Source organism: Chrysemys picta, chromosome 16 (assembly GCF_011386835.1).
Source record: "Chrysemys picta bellii isolate R12L10 chromosome 16, ASM1138683v2, whole genome shotgun sequence".
NCBI classification, from domain to species: Eukaryota; Metazoa; Chordata; order Testudines; family Emydidae; genus Chrysemys; species Chrysemys picta.
Window position 1 is genome coordinate 32,298,268 of NC_088806.1, and position 20,101 is coordinate 32,318,368.

A 20,101-nucleotide genomic window follows, 5' to 3' on the forward strand; every position below is an offset into this window, starting at 1 on the left:
CTTCCACTCATTCGGATGAGCTCTTTCACTGTGGGTGGATTCCATGATTTCTGAACATCTCGTCTCGCGTCTTCTTTTTCCGACGCCTTATCTGAGATAGCCTTCAGGACGGAGGAGGGAGGCTTGAAAAATTTGCAGCTGCTGGAGGGAGGGAAAAAAGGAGAGAATTTTTTAAAAAGATACATTTTGCAGAACAATGCTTATGCTCTTTCACGGTGACCAACACTATTCACATTACATAGCACATGTGATTTCTGTGCAAGGTCGCATTTTGCCTCTTAATATTGAGTGCCTGTGGCTTTGCTGCTAGAGATCACAGATGCAGGTCCGGGCAACAGAATTCGGCTTGCATGCGGCCATGGTAAGCCATTGTCTTTCTGCTTCTGCGCCCTCCTTTCCCACATACCAAGCAAAGCCCTTTGAGTGCTGCGGTTTTCCTGTTAACCTTCAGCAGCAGAAAACAAACTATCCCCCCCCCCCCACCATCCAATTCTCTGGCTGATCGCTTTATCCCTCCCTCCACTGCGTGGCTGGTATCAGGGAAGATCCCTGCTAGCCAAACGCAAAAAGCTCAGGGCCAATTCCGTGCCCCCGACCCCGCTTGGCTAACTGCAGGGAAGGATTTCTTTTCAGCCACAGGCAAACAGCCCAGTAGGAACAGCCACCTCTGTCCCCTTAATTAAATTCCCATATTTCAACCAGGTTACCATGAGCGATATCACTCTCCTGAGGATTACACAGCAAGATAAAGAACGGATGTTGCTTGAATGCCAGCAAACACCGGGACCATATGCTGCCAGGCTTTGTCATGCAATGATACCAGATTACTTGCTGCAAGCATGGCGTGGTCAAGTGTCCTACCATGGAGGACGGAATAAGGTTGCACTGCCCAGAAACCTTGTGGCAAGGCTTTTGGAGTACCTCCAGGAGAGCTTCATGGAGATGTCCCTGGAGGATTTCCGCTCCATCCCCAGACACGTTAACAGACTTTTCCAGTAGCTGTACTGGACGCGAATGCATCCCAAGTCCTCAGGGCAAAGTAATCATTAAAAAACGCTTGCTTTTAAAACAAGTTTTATATTTTAAAAGGTAAACTCATCTGAGGTCCCTTCCATGGGGTCATGGTCTTAGATACTGGCTTGGGAGGGTAGGGAGGGTACTTCAGTCAGGCTGAGAAAAAGATCCTGGCTGTTGGGGATAACGGAGTGCTGTGTGCTCTCCGCAAGCTCCTCCTCCTCGTCCTCCTCTTCCCCATCTGCAGAATCCTCAGGTGTAGCTGATGAGATTACCCCCGCCTCGGAATCCACGGTCAGAGATGGGGTAGTGGTGATGGCCCCCCCTAGAACTGCATGCAGCTCGGCGTAGAAGCGGCATGTCCGCTGCTCTGACCCGGAGCGACCGTTTGCCTCCTTTGTTTTTTGATAGGCTTGTCTGAGCTCCTTGACTTTCACGCGGCACTGATCTGAGTCCCTATTGTGGCCTCTCTCAGTCATGCCCTTGGAGATTTTTTCAAAAGTTTTGGCATTTCGTCTTTTTGAACGAAGTTCTGCTAGCACTGAATCCTCTCCCCATATAGCGATCAGATCCAGTACCTCCCGTACGGTCCATGCTGATGCTTTTTTTCTATTATCGGCCTGCATGGTTACCTGTGCTGATGAGCTATCTGTGGTCACCTGTGCTCTCCACGCTGGGCAAACAGGAAATAAAATACAAATGTTCGCGGGGCTTTTCCTGTCTACCTGGCCAGTGCATCCGAGTTCAGATTGCTGTCCAGAGCAGTCACAATGGTGCACTGTAGGATAGCTCCCGGAGGCCAATACCATTGAATTGCAGCCACACTAACCCTAATTCGAAATGACAATATCGATTTTGGCGCTACGCCCTCGTCGGGGTGGAGTACAGTAATCGATTTTAAGAGCCCTTTATTTCGAAATAAATGGCTTCCTTGTGTGGACGGGTGCAGGGTTAATTAGATTTAACGCTGCTAAATCCAAATTAAAGTCATAGTGTAGACCAGGCCCTAGAAGTCTAAATACTATAATGAGTGAACTTGAGTGCCTGGTATTAAATGGGGATATTGATATCATATGCATCACAGAAAGTTGGTGGGATAATGACAATCAATGAGACACTGCAATATCAGATACAAAATACATAGGAATGACAGAATAGGTCATACTGGTGAGGGAGTGGCACTATGTGTGAAAGAAACCATAGAGTCAAATATAGTAAAAATCTTAAATGAATCAAACTGTACCATAGAATCTCTTTGGATAGAAATTCCGTGTTTGAATAATAAGAGTATAGCAGTAGGAATGTACTACTGACAACTTCACCAGGATGGTAATTGTAAAATGCTCAGGGAGATTAGAGAGGCTATCAAAGTACAAAACTCAATAATAATGGGGGATTTCAACTATCCCCATATGGACTGGGTTCATGTCACCCCAGAAGGGATTCAGAAATAAAGCTTCTAGACACCATTAATGACTGCTTCTTGGAGCAGCTAGTCCTGGCATCCACAAGGGGAGAGGTCATTATAGATTTAGTCCTAAGGGGAACACAGGATCTGGTCCAAGAGGTGAATATAGCTGACTAGACCATTATCTAATTACATTTAACATCGTTATAGGAGGGGAAATATCAAAGAAGCCCACTGCAGTAGCATTTAACTTCAGAAAGGGGAACTACTCAAAAATGAGGAAGCTAGTTAAACAGAAGTTAAAAGGAACAGTCACAAGAGTGAGATGCCTACAAGCTGCATGGAAACTTTTTTAAAAAACACCACAATAGAGGCTCAAACTAAATGTATACCTCAAATTCAAAATAATAGTAAGCAGTCCCAAAATGCCACAATGGCTAAATAGAGTAAATGAAGCAGTTAGAGGCAAAATGATACCCTTTCAAAACTGGAAGTCAAATCCTATTGAGGAAAATAGAAAGGATCATAAACTCTGGTAAGTCAAGTGTAAAAGTGTAATTAGGCAGACCTAAAAAGAATTTGAAGAGCAACTAGCAAAAGACACAAAAGCTAACAGCAAAAAATGTGTTAAGTACATCAGAAGCAGGAACACTGCCAAAAAATCACTGGGGCTACTGGACGAGCCACAGGCTAACGGAGCACTTAAGGAAGACAAGACCATTGGGCCATACCCGAGCCATTCTTTGTAGGTTGAAGGAGAGTCCCATACCCAAGCCATTCTTTGTAGGTTGAGTTTTCCCCAAACTATCTCACCAACATGGGAAACATAAAGAAAAGGAGGAAACCGGGATCTGGGCCTGAGGACTTGTCTGTTCTGGAAGACCACTGAAGATATTGTACATAATAATACTTTGTTATATAACTCCTTTTGAGAGTCTGAAAGGCTTAATATACATAATTAATTCAAGCCTCACCCTTCTCCTCTTCTCCCCATGAAGAAAGTCCGAATCATTTGTTTCACAGATGGGGAATTTTAGGTGTAGAGAAGTGAAATTATTTGCCCAAGGTGACACAGTGAACAATGGTAGAGTTGGTATTAGAATTCAGAGGTTGTAACTCTCAGCCTTCTGTTCTAACCATGAAACTCTCCCTGTAAGCCGGATCTGGCACACCCTTATGTATGTGCTTAATTGAAATTCTATGAGAAATCAATCCTATTTACTAATCCCCAATTAATTCGGCTTTTCACCATATTTGAAGCTGAGCATATACATACTTGTACATTCAGTGCCTGTATCTCCTTTTTTAAGAACAGGGGTTTGCCATTTTCCAGAATTTCCCCTCCCCTTGTACTTGCATGTTAGATCAATGACACCCAGCACAGACGTGGTTGCACTTCAGTGGCGCTGTCTTTATATTGGTCCTGTTTATCTATGCTCAGGTATCTTCTGAAGGCACTTACAGCTGATTGGTTGTAAAATGCCTCCCAATCACAATTCTCCACTTCTCCACTCACATCGCAATAGCATTTCACATCCACAGTAAATTACTATACAAAATGCAAGGCTTAGGAGAATCAGACTCTAAAGAACTGTTGTATAGAAGCCATTATATAAATATAAAATCTTATTTCTCTCACTACCACAGTACTACTACCTGTATGAATTTGAGCAGTTCCCCATCTCTGCACTTCAGTTTCACCACTTGTATAACACAGAGATAATCAAGTATGACTACCAGCAATCCAACATGCCAATATCTGAAGCTCCCAGAGAGACGGGACCGACTCCTTGCCTATCTGCTCCCACTTTTACCAACCCCTGATTATTCGAACACATCAGTTGAGACTGTAACACCCATCCGCCCTTCTCTGCCTCTCTTGTGCTGGAGGGGCTGCAAGATCCTGTCAGGGACGAGGCTTCTTTCTCATTTGGCCTCAGGTGAATGAGTGGCTGGGTTTGCAGTTTTGCAACAACAAAAACAAACCCTGCCGCGGGGGCGGCAGGCACCTGCTGGTATTGCGGCAGCAGAGAGGCCGGGATCCGTGCTCTCCGTGGCTTGCGGCGCTGTGGGGTCATTGAGCGAGCGCAGAGCGAAGGCATCCTCATTTCCTCTAGAGGAGGCGGAGCAGCGCCTTGAAGGAGCCAGCCCCGCAGGAGGCGGGGCGCCCCAGTTCCCTTGTCAGGATTAGCTCTGCGCACGCAGCCCCGGTTGGTTTTTCCCCGGCACAAGCTCGGTTCCGCCTAGGTCGGAGAAGCAGCCCCGGGGAGAGTGCAGATCCGGGGAGCCTATGGAGCCGCGCAACATCGGCTCGGCCAGCGTGGAACGCGGAACAGATACAATGTAGCGAGTGGAGGAGCTGGGGAGAGACCGGGAGCCACAACCCCCCGTAGCACAAGGGAGACCGGGAGCGTCCTTCCTTCCGCCCTTTTCCCGGGAAATCAGTGTTTATCCCTGGAGTAGCGACTGAGATTTGGGCAGGCCCCGGCCTTTAAGATGCTCCCGTACAACTGCCGGAGCTCGGGGTGAGGCCCTGGGCGGCTCCCCTCCCCCAATCATGCCTCCCGGACCCCCGTGAAACCCTTACTGGCCTCCCCGAAGTAGCTAAGCAGAGAGCACCATGGAGCTGGAGCTGGGCTGGGCGGCACTGGTGCTGCTCTTCGCCGCCTCCCTGCTCACCGTCTCGGCCTGGCTGTTGCAGTATTCCCGGGGCGTGTGGAGCGGCCGGGGAAAGCCGGAGACCTCGGGAGGAGCTCTAAGGGAAGCCGGCATCTGGAAGTCCTTACTGAGGCTGCGGGTGGCCCGGGACGGAGCTCCTGAGGAGGCGGTAGCGGGGGCCAGAGGGCTCCTTGCTTCGCTCTTTGCCTTCAGATCCTTCCGGGAGAACTGGCAGCGAGCTTGGGTGCGAGCTCTCAACGAGCAGGCCCGCAGGCACGGGGTAAGAGGGTGGGGGTGCCGGTCCGGAACCGGTCATGGGGCAGTAACTCCAACTGAATTATGGGGTCAGCGTTTAGGGGGTCGGGTGTTTGGGCACCTCACAGAAATGCCACTTGAATAGCTGCTAATAGTTAACCCCATTCTCTTCCTCCTCCAGCCTTTGTGAAATTGGCCCGCAAAGAACAAAATCGGGGTTGCCTATACAGTGGCAAGTGGAATGAAGGGGGCGGGGGGCTTTCACCCCTCCTCAGATTAACCTTAAAGTGCTCCGGAGAACAGAAATTGCTGTGGATTTCCCTGACTCCTGCCCAAATAATCTTTGAATGGACAAAGGGGGTTGACCCTTCTGTAGCCCGAGTAAACTGGGACATTGGGAGCTGGGGTCTTGGCTTGTCCTTAGTCATGCAATGTTAATAATGAGAATTTAAATGCACTGAAACCAGAAATGGAAAGTAAAGTTCTCACAATTACTGTAATGGAAGTTAGATATGGAAAAGACGTTTCAGCTCATCCACACATTGTGCCAGGTCTCTTCCTTGCGGGACACCTGACCACTTGTGTATGTGAATTTTTTTGTACTATCATATATAATCTGTTAAATGTAGTGGGATATGTCAGAATAAAATAATCTACAATAGTCACTTTCCTACAAATGCCCATAATTACTAAAATTGAGCATACTTTAAAAATGAGAATTTTTACCCTTAACGTTTCTGTTTTTACGTTCCACCTTTTGCTCATCTGGAACAATGATAATAGACTGGATAATTTCATTTTCTGGCTTTCATGCACTAGCCTAATACTACAATGCTACGGTTGTAAGCACTGCAAGCATTTAAGAATACTTAAATATAAACTATTTTTGTTCTAAACAATACCAAGATTTCTATTTAACAGTAAGTTTTGTAAAACTATTTTTCTAGTCCCCAACTCTAGGTAATGTAAAATTATCTGACATTGCCACTAGAAGGCTTCCACGGGAATCTTAACTTCTGAATTTCCTAGCCAGTGTTCACTTTAATCTTTAAGCCTTAATGTTGCATAATACTAAAACCTATGATAAAATGTCCTAAAAAGAATATTCCTAACTGATTTCTCATGGAAACAAATGTAGCATCCCACAGTACCTGCAAGGTGATGACTTCCATCCTGCACCCAAAGAGAGTACAGGTATAGTGGGTCCAGTATTTGAGGTTGCCTCCTGTGGTGGAAAGGTTCATGGACTTCCTGGCCTTTCTAGAGTGTTAAGAGGTTGCTATAGGCTTCTAAAAGGCTGAGACAAAATTCCCCGAAGGCTAGTTTGAAGTCATGTTCACACCAAAAAAGGAGATTTACAAGTTTATTATCTTTGTCACATCCAGGACTTTGCTGCCTCAATAAGAGGAGAAGATGAATATAAAATTTGTGTATATTTTTGGGGAGGGAGGGAATGTTTTACACAAGGGGAAAGCCCCATGTTGTTGCTGATTGCATTTGAAATGATAATGCATAACTATGCTGTGTGGAAGTGTAGCCTGATCAGTGGAGGTTTGAGGCCTAAACTCTCATGTTTCCATAATTATCTTCCATAGCATAAAACAAGTAACTTTCCCCTGTAATTCTGTTATTAATTCACTTGCTTCAATGTAGATCTCAGGTGATTAACCTGCTGACATACACAAAACAGACTGGAGGGAAGGCAAGTTAGTCAGTAACATTGAATGTAGCAAATCCTGCACAGCACAGGAAGAAACACTTGTCTTGTAATCTCTCATTTACATATAAAATTACAGTAATATACCACTGACTTTTCAAATACAAAGTGAAACACAGAAATTGTGTTCAGAAAGACAATCTCCTGATAGGATAATGAGGCTGACTGTAGACTTTGTATATGTTTTAGCTTATTATTTATGTATACAGTATATTAGGGCTACACAAATGTGGCATATTTGTTCATGGAAGAAATGTTACAGGAAGTGATTAAAATGACTTTGTTGTCTAGACAGTAACGGTTAGCTGAATAGAGCTACCAAACTCAGTACTGACTGCCTTTCACAGTTTATGTAGCTGAAGTAGGGTTTAACCTGGCCAAGAAGCAGAATGGAATAAATAAGAAAGCAATGTTATGAAATAAGGAATATGATGAAAGTTCAGACCACATAAGTCTCTCTCAGCCTAACCACAAAAGATGATGTCAAAGTTGCTATCCAAATTCAGGGTTTGTGAAGTCCAACTTTCACAAATGCTAAGTTGAATAGAAACACTCCATTGAAAGTGTGTTGAGTAAATATTTCCTGATGTTTTTTCAATCTAAACATTGCACTTTTTAGTGCAGTGATGCACAACCACTGGCAAGGAAATTCACTAGCAACTACTACTCTTGCTTGCCTTGTCCAAGCTGAAAGAAACACAGAACCTAAACAAGCAGCATGACTTAAAAATTCTTTCTTTTAATAATCTCAAGTGTTACTAGGTAAGGAATGTTTAAAATAATATATTTAACCCAGCAGTGCCCTAGCAAGAGATGGTAAAAAGCATTTTATAAAGGTTAACAGCCTTAAAGCAGTATGTTCCTGCCCATTAACTGCCCTGCTGGGCATTTGGACTCTGCATCACAGAGGATGCAAGTACCTGGTGTGGATACCCATTCTATTGCTGTGTTGTGGGTTCCTGATGTGGTTGCACAGCCTGTCATACGATGCTATATCCAAAGGGTGAGAGAGAAGATATTATCTGTCGGGGGAACTGTATGTTTCGATGTCTTCAGCACTGGTTTTAATCTTGTAAGATATCTGTGGAAATGTAACTAAAAGTGCCTGGCTTCCTCCCTTTAGGTTTGGGGGTCTTCCCAGCTCTTCCTTTTGGGCTGTGGATTGTCTGTCAAGCAGCTCCCTCCTTGGTGCAGAGGCCCAGGGCTCCTCTTGTGGCTTTCAACCAGCTTCTCCTCCAGCAGGCCTGCTTCTCCAATTAGTCCCCAGGCTCTGAGGGGTCAGCAGGGAGGCAGCCTTCTCTTGATAATGTGTGTGTCTGCTTTGAGGGAAGAGGCAGACTATATACAGCTCTCTTTCCCAGACTAATTCTACAAGACTCCTGCTTGTGGGCCCTTAGAAGAATAGCAGCACAAGTTTTTCCCAAACACAGACTGTTTCTCAGGACCACTTCCTCTCTCCCCATATCTACCTTTGTGACTTTCCTAGATCCTTGGGTACCTCACCTTAAAGGGGCCACACCATGGAACAGGAGTGGGATGCCTCTAGACCCTACTACCTTTAAAGGGATGGACTACCCCTGTCAAAGAGGTGTTTTGATGGGAGGGGGGATTAGCTAAACAGAGACAAAGGATGGAAAAGGGACACCAAAAGGCCTCCATGGTGCAAAAGGGTTAAAGCACCAGCTTTTCACCTCAGGACACTTTGGTTCAAAATTAGGTCTCAAGTGAAAATTACTTTTTCACTTCTTGTCTTAAACACTTGTTCATGTTTCAGATTGGCCATTTGCATCACAGCTATGGCTCTTGGTTGGATGAACTCAGAGCTGGAATTGCAGGGCAGCTCCAGGTTAGGACAGAGATGTGTCAGCAGACTAGTGTGTCGGGAGCCCATGACTGAAAGAGCAGGGGGACTCTGGGTTAGGATGGAGGAACATTGGCAGAATTTTGCCTCAGATCGCAGGACTGTTATAGCAGATGGTCTGCAGATTGGAACTCGGGGAGCATTTGGCTCATGCTCAGGTACCTTTATAATTGGTGAGATTCTGCTGAGTGTGAAAGTTGCATCATGATTAGGTAGCTGCAGCTGGAATAATTTTTTTTTCTGAAGCTGCAGGAAAAGCTGCAGTTTGGCTCTTGTACTCCCTCCAGTTTTTCATTCCCCTTATAGTGGGGACATGTCCAGCCTCATGCTGACCTCTGATAAGGAGCAGCATCTGAACCTGCCTCCCAGCAGGTGAGCTCCCATGTCACTGTAATGCCCAGTGTTTTATCTGCTGTGCTGTGAAATAGAAGCACAGGTCTAGGCATCGTGCTTTCTGTCTGTCCTCTCCTCAACCCTAGTCATCGCTGCAGGCACAGAGGGGGATCACTCCAAAAGCACAGAGCAGCTCACCTCTCTCATCCCCAGATAGGCTGTGGATGGAAATCAAAGTGAGGCATCTTTCTGAGTGGCAAAAAATAATGCAAGGACAGGGATGCTCAGGTTTCTCCTGAGAAGACAGAAATTAAGGTCCGGAGTCCCCTCTTCTGCAGCAAGCTGGGGGTGCCATAGCTTGAGGTACTAAAATAGTGGGATGTTGATTCTCTGGGGAGAGGGGAAGCAAAACTTGAAGGTGGTGGCTGCCATATTTACTCAATGCGGTGAGATGTCAGACATCCTGAGGGTATACTGCAAAATGCAGATACAGGTCTAGCAGCTGTACTTGTGTGACAGCATGCTTCCCAGAAGCAGGTTGCAGCTGTGGAGCGGGAGGTACTTGCCTAATGCCACCTGGAGGCAAAAGCTCTGGGAGTGGTGCCCATTTTGTTATCTCAGTACTGGACCCCACCATCACTTGTCTACTCCATATTTTGCAGAGTTCTCCCTTGTGGTTGGAGTATCGTCTACATTAAATGATCTGGGTTCATGAACTTAAAGCTTTTTCAGAGCCCTTTTTTTTTTTTTTTTTTTTTTTCACTTTTCCAAATCTGGAGACAGGCAACTAAACTAGAATTGATGCGGGGGGCGGGTAGAATCAAACCCAGCTTGAAATAATTTGGCCCCAAAACCAAATTGTTAAAGCAGATTGGTATCAGCCACAACCCCCCCCCCCACACACACACACACACACATGATCTGACACTGCCATCTCTGTCATTGCAGTCCCTCTGTCTTTGACACAGGTTTCTTTCATGTGATTTGTGTATTTAGGGGGCTCATTTCTCTCTGCGTTCTGCCACTTGGAACCTGTCTGTCTTAGTTCTTTGCCCGAAACCCTCCTAGTGTGAATGCAGCTCCTATCTGTTTCTTGTTTCCCTAAAAAATCTTTGCTGCTGCCCTTAGTGAGTTCATGGGGTAACAAGCAAAGAACTGAGCAGATGTTCTTGTTGATGCTATTTCTTGAAAGCCACTTTGCCATGTGAGATGTTTTGGGATTCTGAAGTGTCTCTGGCCCCAAGGAGAACTATGTGGGGTAACTTTGTAGCTGAGACTGGGTTGCCAGACTCTATTCTGAAATATTGGTTTTGGGGATGCAGCAGCCATGGATGCTTGGGTTCAGATATCATGGGTTGCTATAATTTCCATCCCTGCTGAGATCTGAGTTTAATGGATACCTCCTGAGTGATACCTTTATGGTCCTTTTATAACATCCTAGGGCTGACTGCATAAGGAGCTGTTCATAAACAAAGCCTTTGTACCCTCTCCAGAGGGAATTCCTCTCCCTATTCTGTGTGCGCAGCAGGGTAGTGATTCCTATCTGAGCCTCCAATGGCGAACTTATACCCTTCAGCATGACGCTGGCATAGCTACAGATATTATTTGTCATGGAATCCTCCAGCCCTTGTTTAAATCTACCAGGGCCCCCTCAGGCTTGGAATTTCACAAGCCAACTCCATGCCATGCAAGGAAGGCTTTCCTCTTACTCATTCTGAATGTGCCTCCTCTCACTGTCACCCACTTGTCTTCTTGTATGGCTGCCGCTCTGCGCTCACTGTTCTCACGTGACTGCCATGTAACACTTCTGGAGGCCTCTTGTTGGAATTGCTAACATTCCTTGAAATGGCTTTGAGATCAATTGACCTTGTTTGGGGACTAACTAGATTCTCTTACCCCAGAGTTCAGTCCAGATCACGTTTGAAGAGAGTCCTCAGCTACCACCAGCGGTGAATATAAGTCACGTGACCTGCACAGACCAGGCAGACCACAGTATGGTAAGGCACTGCCATTCTGCATTTTGCTGTGCTCTGTATCTTTTCACTGAGTGCTAGTGTATATTCTACAAGGATTATCTTGGCCTTTAAGACTTGGATAATGGAGGGGGAGTGGGGCTGCAGGCCAGGGTTGAGATGTCAGAGCTATGAGGAGAGGGCCACTCAATACTGGAATAGCTGTAGGGGCAAGCTCCAGTCTGGGATAGTAGTGGGGGTGCAAGTCAGGAGTTGACAGAGCTGACTGGGGAAATTGACACAGTGCTTGCATCTTGCACTATTCTTGGCTCTTATCAGTGCTGTTGGACTCTCAACATCATGGCCTTACAATTCAAAACAGAGGGGACCTTGTAAAACTGAGGAGATTCAGTAATAGTACATCAAAGACTTAAGCAGCAAATTATTGAGGTAACTATGGTCACACCATGAGGACCCCTTGACACTCCTCTCCAGTTATGAGTATTTGCATTCCCCTGACTTCTCTGTTTCCCGTTCAACCCAATTCTCTCAGGGAAGCTGCTGCAGACTGTCTCTTCTCTCTTCTGTCTAGGTGTTGCACTGCCATCTGGCAGCTGATGCTGTGAAGTTCCCAGTCTCTGTCACTCAGCAGTCTCCAGCTGCTGTTTCCATGGATACCTATCATGTCACCTTAGCTCTGCTGCAGGCCCAGGTAATAATGCTAAGTTGCTGGGTTAAAGACTTCCTCTTTCCCTGTCCCTTAGCCATTCTTCCAGTCTGCAGGAGGAGGGGAAGGGCTGGTATGAGAGTCATGTTAACAATCCTCCTGTCAAAACTGTGGGGTTAGCAGAATTTCCCTGAGCTGTGTGTTGAGGGAGCTGCTGTCTGAGAATCATGCTATAAAACTTGCTATAGACCCTGTCTATGTAGGCATAACAAAATCCAGTGACTGGATTTTTGAGGCATGGTAATGGCCTATTTGTGTTTTTGTAACATGCTGTTTTTTTGCCAGGCTGGACAGGAAGCATGGAGTCCACATAGTCAGGCTCTACTGCAAAATGTGAAAGAGCTCTGTGACCCATCTGTGTTATAAACAAAGGATTTTCTTGTCTGCATGAAAAGAAATCCATAATTGGGAAACTGTGTGTTTAGCTCTATTGATCCAGGGTTCCTTACCTCACTCATAAGAAGTTTTCTCCCTTTTGATTGTTTCATTTATTGGGCATCTCCAAACTTTTCCCAGAGAACAGCCCTTTTAATCCCAAATTAATTTAAAAGAAAAATAACTCCCAATAGCTTCCCGCTGAGTTGTTGTTTGATCCTTCTTGAAAGCCTCCAAGGTCTGGGCTCCTTCTGAAGAAAGCATTGTTGGAAATGCATTTTCACTGAGACTGTGTTGCTCAGTGGAATTGGGGAATGGAGCAATGGAGCCTTCTGCATTGAAGTTACAGATTCAAATCCAGCCCAGGTTGTATTTGCCCATTTCCAGGCTATTTGGTGCCCCAGTTGGTTCTCCGCTTTTTAGGAGGTACTAGATTATCATTGCTGTAAATGTCCATGCTCGGAACTGGCAGTGGTTGATTAATTGGTCTCAGTGGAGGTCCTGTTTTAATAGCCAATTTGTTCTTCGTTGCGTCACCTGCTGGGCAAATAATGAGACCTGTTATAGGCTTGTTCTCCTCTCCCCAGTCTCTGTGCTTCACATAGAGGTGAGAAATCAGGATGGGTATTACTGATCTTTCTTTGGGACAGTGAGGTTTTCTGGGATGGTTCTTACCTCTCTGAACTCTAGATATCATGCTGGCATACCATAAGCAAGCCCTCTGTTACAAAGTATTTGGCACAGATTAGTTTGTGATGGTCCTCTTTGCCCTTTCACCGTACTAAGTTACATGAGGCCCTGTTGGTGATTTAATCCCAAATCAATAAACAGGGCATCTAATAACAAGTTGATTCTTAATGGTCCTCTTTTGGCCTGAGCCAGGTGGAGATCCGTTTGGAGGAGCTGCAGAATGAGGGCCTGCTGGTGTCATGGACATTCAAGGACAGACCAGACTTGAACCTTTCAGTTGTTCCGAAACTTCAGCCTCGTGAAGTGAGCAAACTGGATGAGCAAAGAAGTGGGGCTGGGGCTGAGAACAGGCACGGTGGGCTGAACCCAGTACTGGGCTGTTACTTGGGAAAGGCGAGGAGCTGTCAGCCTTTCCTGTCTATAGCCTTGTCTATATTAGTATCTTTTGAATGATTGATTAAAGGGTGAGGGGTGGGATCTTCCACTCTTCAACTAGCGTTGGTGTAGCACCACCAGTGGCTGAGACAGTGGAAGCACTAATGTAGACAAGGTTCTAGCAGCTACAGCTGTTTTAGCTGTTCTCTCTGAGCAGGGTGAGATGCTTGTGTACTCAAGTTCTCCCAGCATTGCTGCCAGTGGTGGAGCTGCTACAGTAGGAGAATTCCTGAAAAAAGTTAAGTATCAGAGGGGTAGCCGTGTTAGTCTGAATCTGTAAAAAGCAACAGAGGGTCCTGTGGCACCTTTAAGACTAACAGAAGTATTGGAGCATAAGCTTTCGTGGGTGAATGCCCACTTCATCAGACGCAAGGCTGATGAAGTGGGCATTCACCCACGAAAGCTTATGCTCCAATACTTCTGTTAGTCTTAAAGGTGCCACAGGACCCTCTGTTGCTTTTTGAAAAAAGTTAGTGCAGGCACAACCCACAATATTAACCGCTTAATGAAGTGGACTCTGGTGCACTTGTGCTCCCTACAGCATTTCTTTTTTAATCCCTCCAATCCCATAAATCGTAATTGTGTGGTGTGTGTGTGTATTGAGAATCTGGCTTCTCCCAGCTTCTTCTTTCTGACTCAGTGTAGCAATCCAACTGCTGTCTCCAAAGTGCAGCAGGTTGGTCACCCATCTGTCTCACACACTTGTGATGGTGTGGGAAGCTCTAATGACTATTGTCATGATTTGGAGTGAATGCAGCTCTTAGGGAAATTGCAGGAACTTGGCCTTAACCCATTTGCTTTGAAACACCGAGAGAGTGTGGATGTATGTGTATGTACACTGTATATAAACTGTACTATGTACGTAAGATGTGAGTGAGACACCTGGCTTACCCCTTTTTAGGAACCCTAGAGGGAATGCAAAACAGACAAATGGAATGGGCTGAGTATTATTCTGTGGGGGGTGGACTGGGGCCACCTTAATGGCTTTGATGAGAAATCAGGACAGCAAATTTTCTATGGAGGAAACTGTTCCAGTAACTTGTCTTGTCTGATTTTTTGGGGGGGTCTTTTTCATTTTGGTTTGCTGGGAAGAAGAATGATGGGAAAGTGGATCTGTCCACCATAAAGGACCTGATTGAGGACTCGATTGTCAGCACCCAGCCTGCCATGATGGTGAATCTGAAGGCATGCACTGCTGGTAGTAATGTGGTAAGACTCTCCTCATTTTCAGCCTGATTAGCCTGATCTTGCAACAAGCTTACCAAGGTTGAGAGCATGGCAAGAATCAAAAAGCGTTAGATGTGTTTGGAGAGGGTAATACTCTCCATTATACTACTGGGATTAAAACTACATGGCTTTTAACTCATTTTTCAGGACATAAAATGGCTATTAACTGCCAGGAATTAGGAAGAAACTTCCCCTATGGGTTAAATGCATAACTGTCTATTATAGGCTTTTTCTACCTTCTTCTGAAATAGTGGATGTTGGCCGCTTTGAGATGGGAAACCAGACTAGATTAGAACATTGGTCTGATGTCTGGTAATCCTCTTTTCTTTCCCTGTATGCCTTGAAAGCAATGGGAATTGAGGAGGATCACTGGCAGGCTCACACATATCTATTAGAGCGGGTGTGGGCAAACTACGGCCCCCGGGCCGCATCCATCCCACCAGTCATTTTAATCGGGCCCATGAGCTCCTGCTGGGGAGCAGGGTCTGGGGCTTGCCCTGTTCTGGTGCTCCAGCTGTGGAGCAGGGTCGGGGGGCGCTCTGCAAGGCTCCCAGAAGCAGAAGCATGTCCCCCCTCCGGCTCCTACGCGGAGGCGCAGCCAGGGGGCTCTGCTCCACATCCTGCCCCCGCCCCATGCACCTCCCCCGCAGCTCCCATTGGCTGGGAACCGCAGCCAATGGGCGCTGTGGGAGCGGTGCCTGTGGATGGGGCAGCGTGCAGCAGAGCCGCCTGACTGCACCTCCGCGTAGGAGCCAGAGAGGGGGCATGCCGCTGCTTCCGGGAGCCGCATGCGGTAAGCACTGCCCCAACCCTGATTTTCCCCCTCCGCCACCATCCAAACCCCTTGATCCCAGCCCAGAGCACCCTCCTACACCCCAACCTCTCATCCCTAGCCTCACCCCAGAGCCTGCACCCACAGCCCTCACCCTCACCCCTTGTGCCCCAACCCTCTGTCCCAGCCCTAATCCCCCTCTTGCCCTCGGTCTCTGCCCGGAGCACCCTCCTACACCCCAAATCCCTCATCCCCAACCCCATCCCAGAGCCCGTGCCCGCAGCCAGAACCCTCACCCCCCGCATCACAGCCCGGAGCCCCCTCCCGCATCCTGAACTCCTCATTTCTGGCCCCACCCCGGAGCCCGCACCCCCTCCCATACCCCAACCCCAATTTTGTAAGCATTCATGGCCTGCCATACAATTTCTATACCCAGATATGGCCCTCGGGCCAAAAAGTTTGCCCACCCCTGTATTAGAGTGTTAAAGGAACACAGGAAATGGAATCTGGGCTGAAGAGTGGGGACTGGATGTGCAGGTGAGTGCAGAGGAGACCACACAGAAACAGTAATTAACAAGCTAATAGGATGTCTGACTTATTTCACCCATCCTCCATAGGCAGTGCAGACTTGTTCCCTATAATCAATTCCTCTGTTTGCTTTACAATGTCTTAAGCAATGGTGCTCCCATAGTCACTTCCCTGTGCAGACTCCTCCACAGGTTAATAGGCTGTGAGCTGCTGTGGGACCAGCTCAGGTTCATGAGTGGCTTCTCTGCTGTATTCCTGCCAGATACCATGAGTTGCCACAGGGCAATCAGGAATGCATATCATAATCGTCAGCACTGCATTTTGTTGATTGGGGTTATTCAGCCTCTTCCTTCTCACTGGGCTATGTCCTCTCTTTTAATGTTCCCATCTGGCCTGCTGTGGCCCCTTATTCCAATCTTATGGTTGGGGAAAGGGATTAGTGGGGGTGTTTCAGTTGGGCATCGTTGATCTGTCTACCTCCCATTTTGTTCCTCAGATGTCCTGTGAAAAACTGTCCCAAGAGTCCACATCTAATATAGTGGCCCCTACGGTGTCCAAGTTGCTTCTCCGGCATATGCAGGTGCTCAACTTGAGCTGTGAGGAGGAAGGAGGTAAGAAGGGAGAAACCAGTTGACCTTTGGGGGAGGGGATGTAAGTGTGTTTGACTTCAGAGGATGAAAAGACACTTTGCTCTGATGGTCTTCCAGGTTTGGGCTGGAGGGATGCCAGCATGCTGAGCAGTATCCTAATAATTCACACTGTAGAATTCCAGTCCTCTCGTCCTCATTTCCATTTCCTCTGATCTGTTCTCTCTATCCCAGGAGGTGGGAAGCTATGCTGTGTAGCCGAGCTAGACAGTCCTCTGCAGCAGAAATGGACAAAGCCAGCGAGAGCAAGCATCTCCAGCGCTGCCGCAGCGGTGCAGTGGAATGAGGAGCTCATGCTGTAAGGAGCTGGTGTTTGCTTTTTCAGCTAAGGGAGGGTTGCAGCCAGTGTGCCAGGTTTCTGGGTTTCATTAGGGATGGGTATGTTTCAGATGCCAACTATCCTAGATGCGAATTCCTTTGTATTGGGAGAAGTTAGTGTTCATATCCCTGCTCTTCCCATCCTGAGTACCCATGCTGTTTTCCTAGTGCACCCCAATTCAGATAATAATTTCACTTCTGATTTGTAGCACTGCTGCTCTACCTCCCCATGTGTTCTTTGCAGCTGTGCGAGTGCACCTCACATTTGGAGCAGGAGCTCTCTTCTATCATCATCCACACAAAAAAATGTGCACTAAATTCTGGGCCCTGTGAAGAGGTGGAGGTGGGTGAGGAATAGGGTCAGTCAGAGGAAAGGAGTTCTTGGATGGAAGTCTTTTGACATGTGCCGAGCACCAATCCTTCTGTTTCTATCTTGGCAGGGAGCTGGGGCCACGAAGTAAAGAGTTGAAGCTGAGAGTACTGGGGAACAGCAGTGGTGGGGAGAGTGAGTATGATCAGCCATAAACAGGATCCAGTAAGGCTCAAAATCACAGGATTCAAGAGTAATTCCTGGTGTTATAACAGCCCCTGAGATCTTTACAAGTGAAAAGATCATGAAATCGTCTCCTTGGAAAAAGGCTGGTCAGTTCATAAGACCCACATATTGAAAACAGAGTGTCTTAGTGCAATGCCAGAATGTTTGGGTTGCAAATTCTGCAGGGAATGTTCACATACCAACCCAACCTTTGACTTCATGAAAAACACTTACTATAGTTCTCAGGTTTGACATCTTCAAACCTAGATTTTGGGCCAGATGCTTTCCTTTTCACTCTTCTGATGCCCAGACACCACCAAGCCATTGCATGTTCTGGCTGAAAAGGGGAGCGGGGCATGCTACTCGATGCCAGATGAGTATTACAGAGAGCAGTCTGATTTCGGATCAGTTGCACTAAGCTATGCACTAGTTGCAGGACCTGAATTTGAAGGAACTTGCAAAACTCCACCTTATTTTCACAGAATGAGGAGCCTCTCAATTGGTTTGTGGCGTAGTACAAGCATAAGGCCCCATTGAGCCCTCCTGTGGTTAAGGAGCTACTGCAACTCTGAGGCTGCCTTGTGGGGGCATGGAGTTAGGTCCCCAAAGGCAAAAGGGGCTTTTGGGGGTTTCTGGGCTGAGTTTGTTCTCCCTCTCACAGATGTGCTTTTGGGACATACTGCTGTTTCACTTGACTCCTGCAGCAAACAGCCATCTGGGAGGCTGATCTATTCCCTGACCCCAGGAGCTGGGCAGCTGCTGCCACCTGCGGCTACCCTTACACTGGAGGTAAACATATGACCTATGAAGAGCTGTGAAGTGTTCTTCCAGGGAAGTGCTGTCTAGATGACAGGTCACTCCACAGGGAACTGGAATTCAGGATCTGGGAATGATATAGTGGCAGCAAACGAAGCTTCTAGAGTGAAGACTGGTATTGCCTTCTCCTTTACTCTCTAGCTTCCCTACAGCTAACTGAAGGAGTAGTGGTAATGGATGGTGGATGGCTGGCCTTCCTGGTTCGAGGACAATGTGATATAACAAGGGACATATTTTCTTTCTGGCCTGATGAAGCTGCTTATGCAGCTATCACTTCCCTGATAGTGATGTTAGTTAGGACATTCAGTGCACAGCAGTGGGATCCAGGCTCACTCTCTGATTTCGACACTGTAGGCTTAGCAGCTAAAAGAGGAGGCTTAGAAGCTGCTTGTGTGACTGGGGAGGAAGGAAAAGATGCGGGTGGGGGAAGGGGATAGTGGGTTGTGCCTCTCGGTAAGTAACTGAAGAGCAGTCTAAAGCTCTGGGGTCATAGATTACTGCTCTGTGCAAGCTCACATGAGTCCTCTCACCACGTGAGCTCTGAGTGGAAGTTAGGCCTTTACAGCCTTTCTCACCTGGGGAGTCACCAAAGGTAGACTCTCCATGACTTATTTGCATCCTGTTCTCTTTTAAGCTGCTCTACCACGAGTCTCCTTTGTCCCCGAATCCCCAGTATGCCGCATCACTGCGCACCAGCATCACCCCCACCAAAAAAATCGAAATGGACCGTACCATCATGCCTGATGGCACCATTGTGACTACTGTCACCACCGTCCAGTCCAGGCCCAAGGTGGACTGTAAGCTGGGTAAGGACCGATTAGGACTTCATACAGGGGCAGGTGTCTAGCTCTGTGGTACATAGCTAAATTTTGTTGCAGTCAGATCCAGCAATCCCTGCAATCTGCTCCTTTTGCAGCAGGGAAGAAGGGTTGCTGTTGGCATCGCAAGTGGAGATGGTGGGGATAGCACTGCTATTTAACTTCCTACGAGCTACTTAAGACTGTAAGAACGGCCATACTGGGTCAGACCAAAGGTCCATCTAGCCCAGTATCCTGTCTTCTGACAGCAGCCAATGCCAGGTGCCCCACAGGGAAAGAACAGAACAGGGAATCATCAAGTGATCTATCCCCTGTCACCCATTCCCAGTTTCTGGCAAACAGAGGCTAGGGACACGTGGGGAATCTCACTGTACCCTTGGAGGACACTGTTGGCACTTTGCTAACACTGGGAGGTAAATGTAAAATGATGATAAGCCTCTTTGACCACACTTGATAAAGGCCGTCTGGAGATGTGGGTTTTAATCCCTGCTCTGTTTTTGGCTTTTGATACGACTTTAGTCAAATCACTTTTCCCCCTCTCTGCTTCAATTTCCTTGTCAGTAAAATGGGGATAATACTGAACACATGTGTTTTGGGAGGTTAATTTGTCAGCACAGAGCACAGGGGGGAGGGATAGCTCAGTGGTTTGAGCATTGGCCTGCTAAACCCAGGGTTGTGAGTTCAATCCTTGAGGGGGCCACTTGGGGATCTGGGGAAAATCAATACTTGGTCCTGCTTGTGAAGGCAGGGGGCTGGACTCGATGACCTTTCAAGGTCCCTTCCAGTTCTAGGAGATGGGATATCTCCATTAACTACATATTATTATTTGACAGACCCAAATCCCCTTCCACCCTGCTGTGGGATGGTAAGAATCCCTTTGCTTGGCACATTTCTTGGCTGGGATTCCAGGTGGATTGAAGAGGAGATCTGCAGTTTGCTTCCCTGGTGTCACTGTTTAAAAATATTTCATGGGATGGGGTGGGGAAGCAGGGTATGCTAGATCCAGTGTCTGGGC

General features: G+C 47.0%; 1 protein-coding gene across 11 annotated transcripts in view; it reads left to right on the plus strand.

The window, feature by feature from the left end:
• The window catches only part of C2CD2L (C2CD2 like), a 39,814-nt gene that overhangs the window by 5,875 nt on the left and 13,838 nt on the right, over positions 1 to 20,101 (plus strand). For 2 of the 11 annotated variants that reach the window (XM_065569195.1, XM_065569197.1), the window contains exons 1-11: positions 5,043 to 5,360; positions 11,148 to 11,243; positions 11,791 to 11,910; positions 13,183 to 13,293; positions 13,583 to 13,663; positions 14,518 to 14,634; positions 16,449 to 16,563; positions 16,774 to 16,897; positions 17,358 to 17,422; positions 18,114 to 18,241; positions 18,903 to 19,074. In XM_065569195.1, the coding sequence (XP_065425267.1) occupies positions 5,043 to 5,360; positions 11,148 to 11,243; positions 11,791 to 11,910; positions 13,183 to 13,293; positions 13,583 to 13,663; positions 14,518 to 14,634; positions 16,449 to 16,563; positions 16,774 to 16,897; positions 17,358 to 17,422; positions 18,114 to 18,241; positions 18,903 to 19,074 (1,447 nt within the window). Of the gene's footprint in view, positions 1 to 4,618; positions 5,919 to 11,147; positions 11,244 to 11,790; positions 11,911 to 13,182; positions 13,294 to 13,582; positions 13,664 to 14,517; positions 14,635 to 16,448; positions 16,564 to 16,773; positions 16,898 to 17,357; positions 17,423 to 18,113; positions 18,242 to 18,902; positions 19,075 to 20,101 lie in introns of those variants that run through there. The other 9 variants (XM_065569196.1, XM_065569198.1, XM_065569200.1 and 6 more) reach the window with 9 other exon arrangements.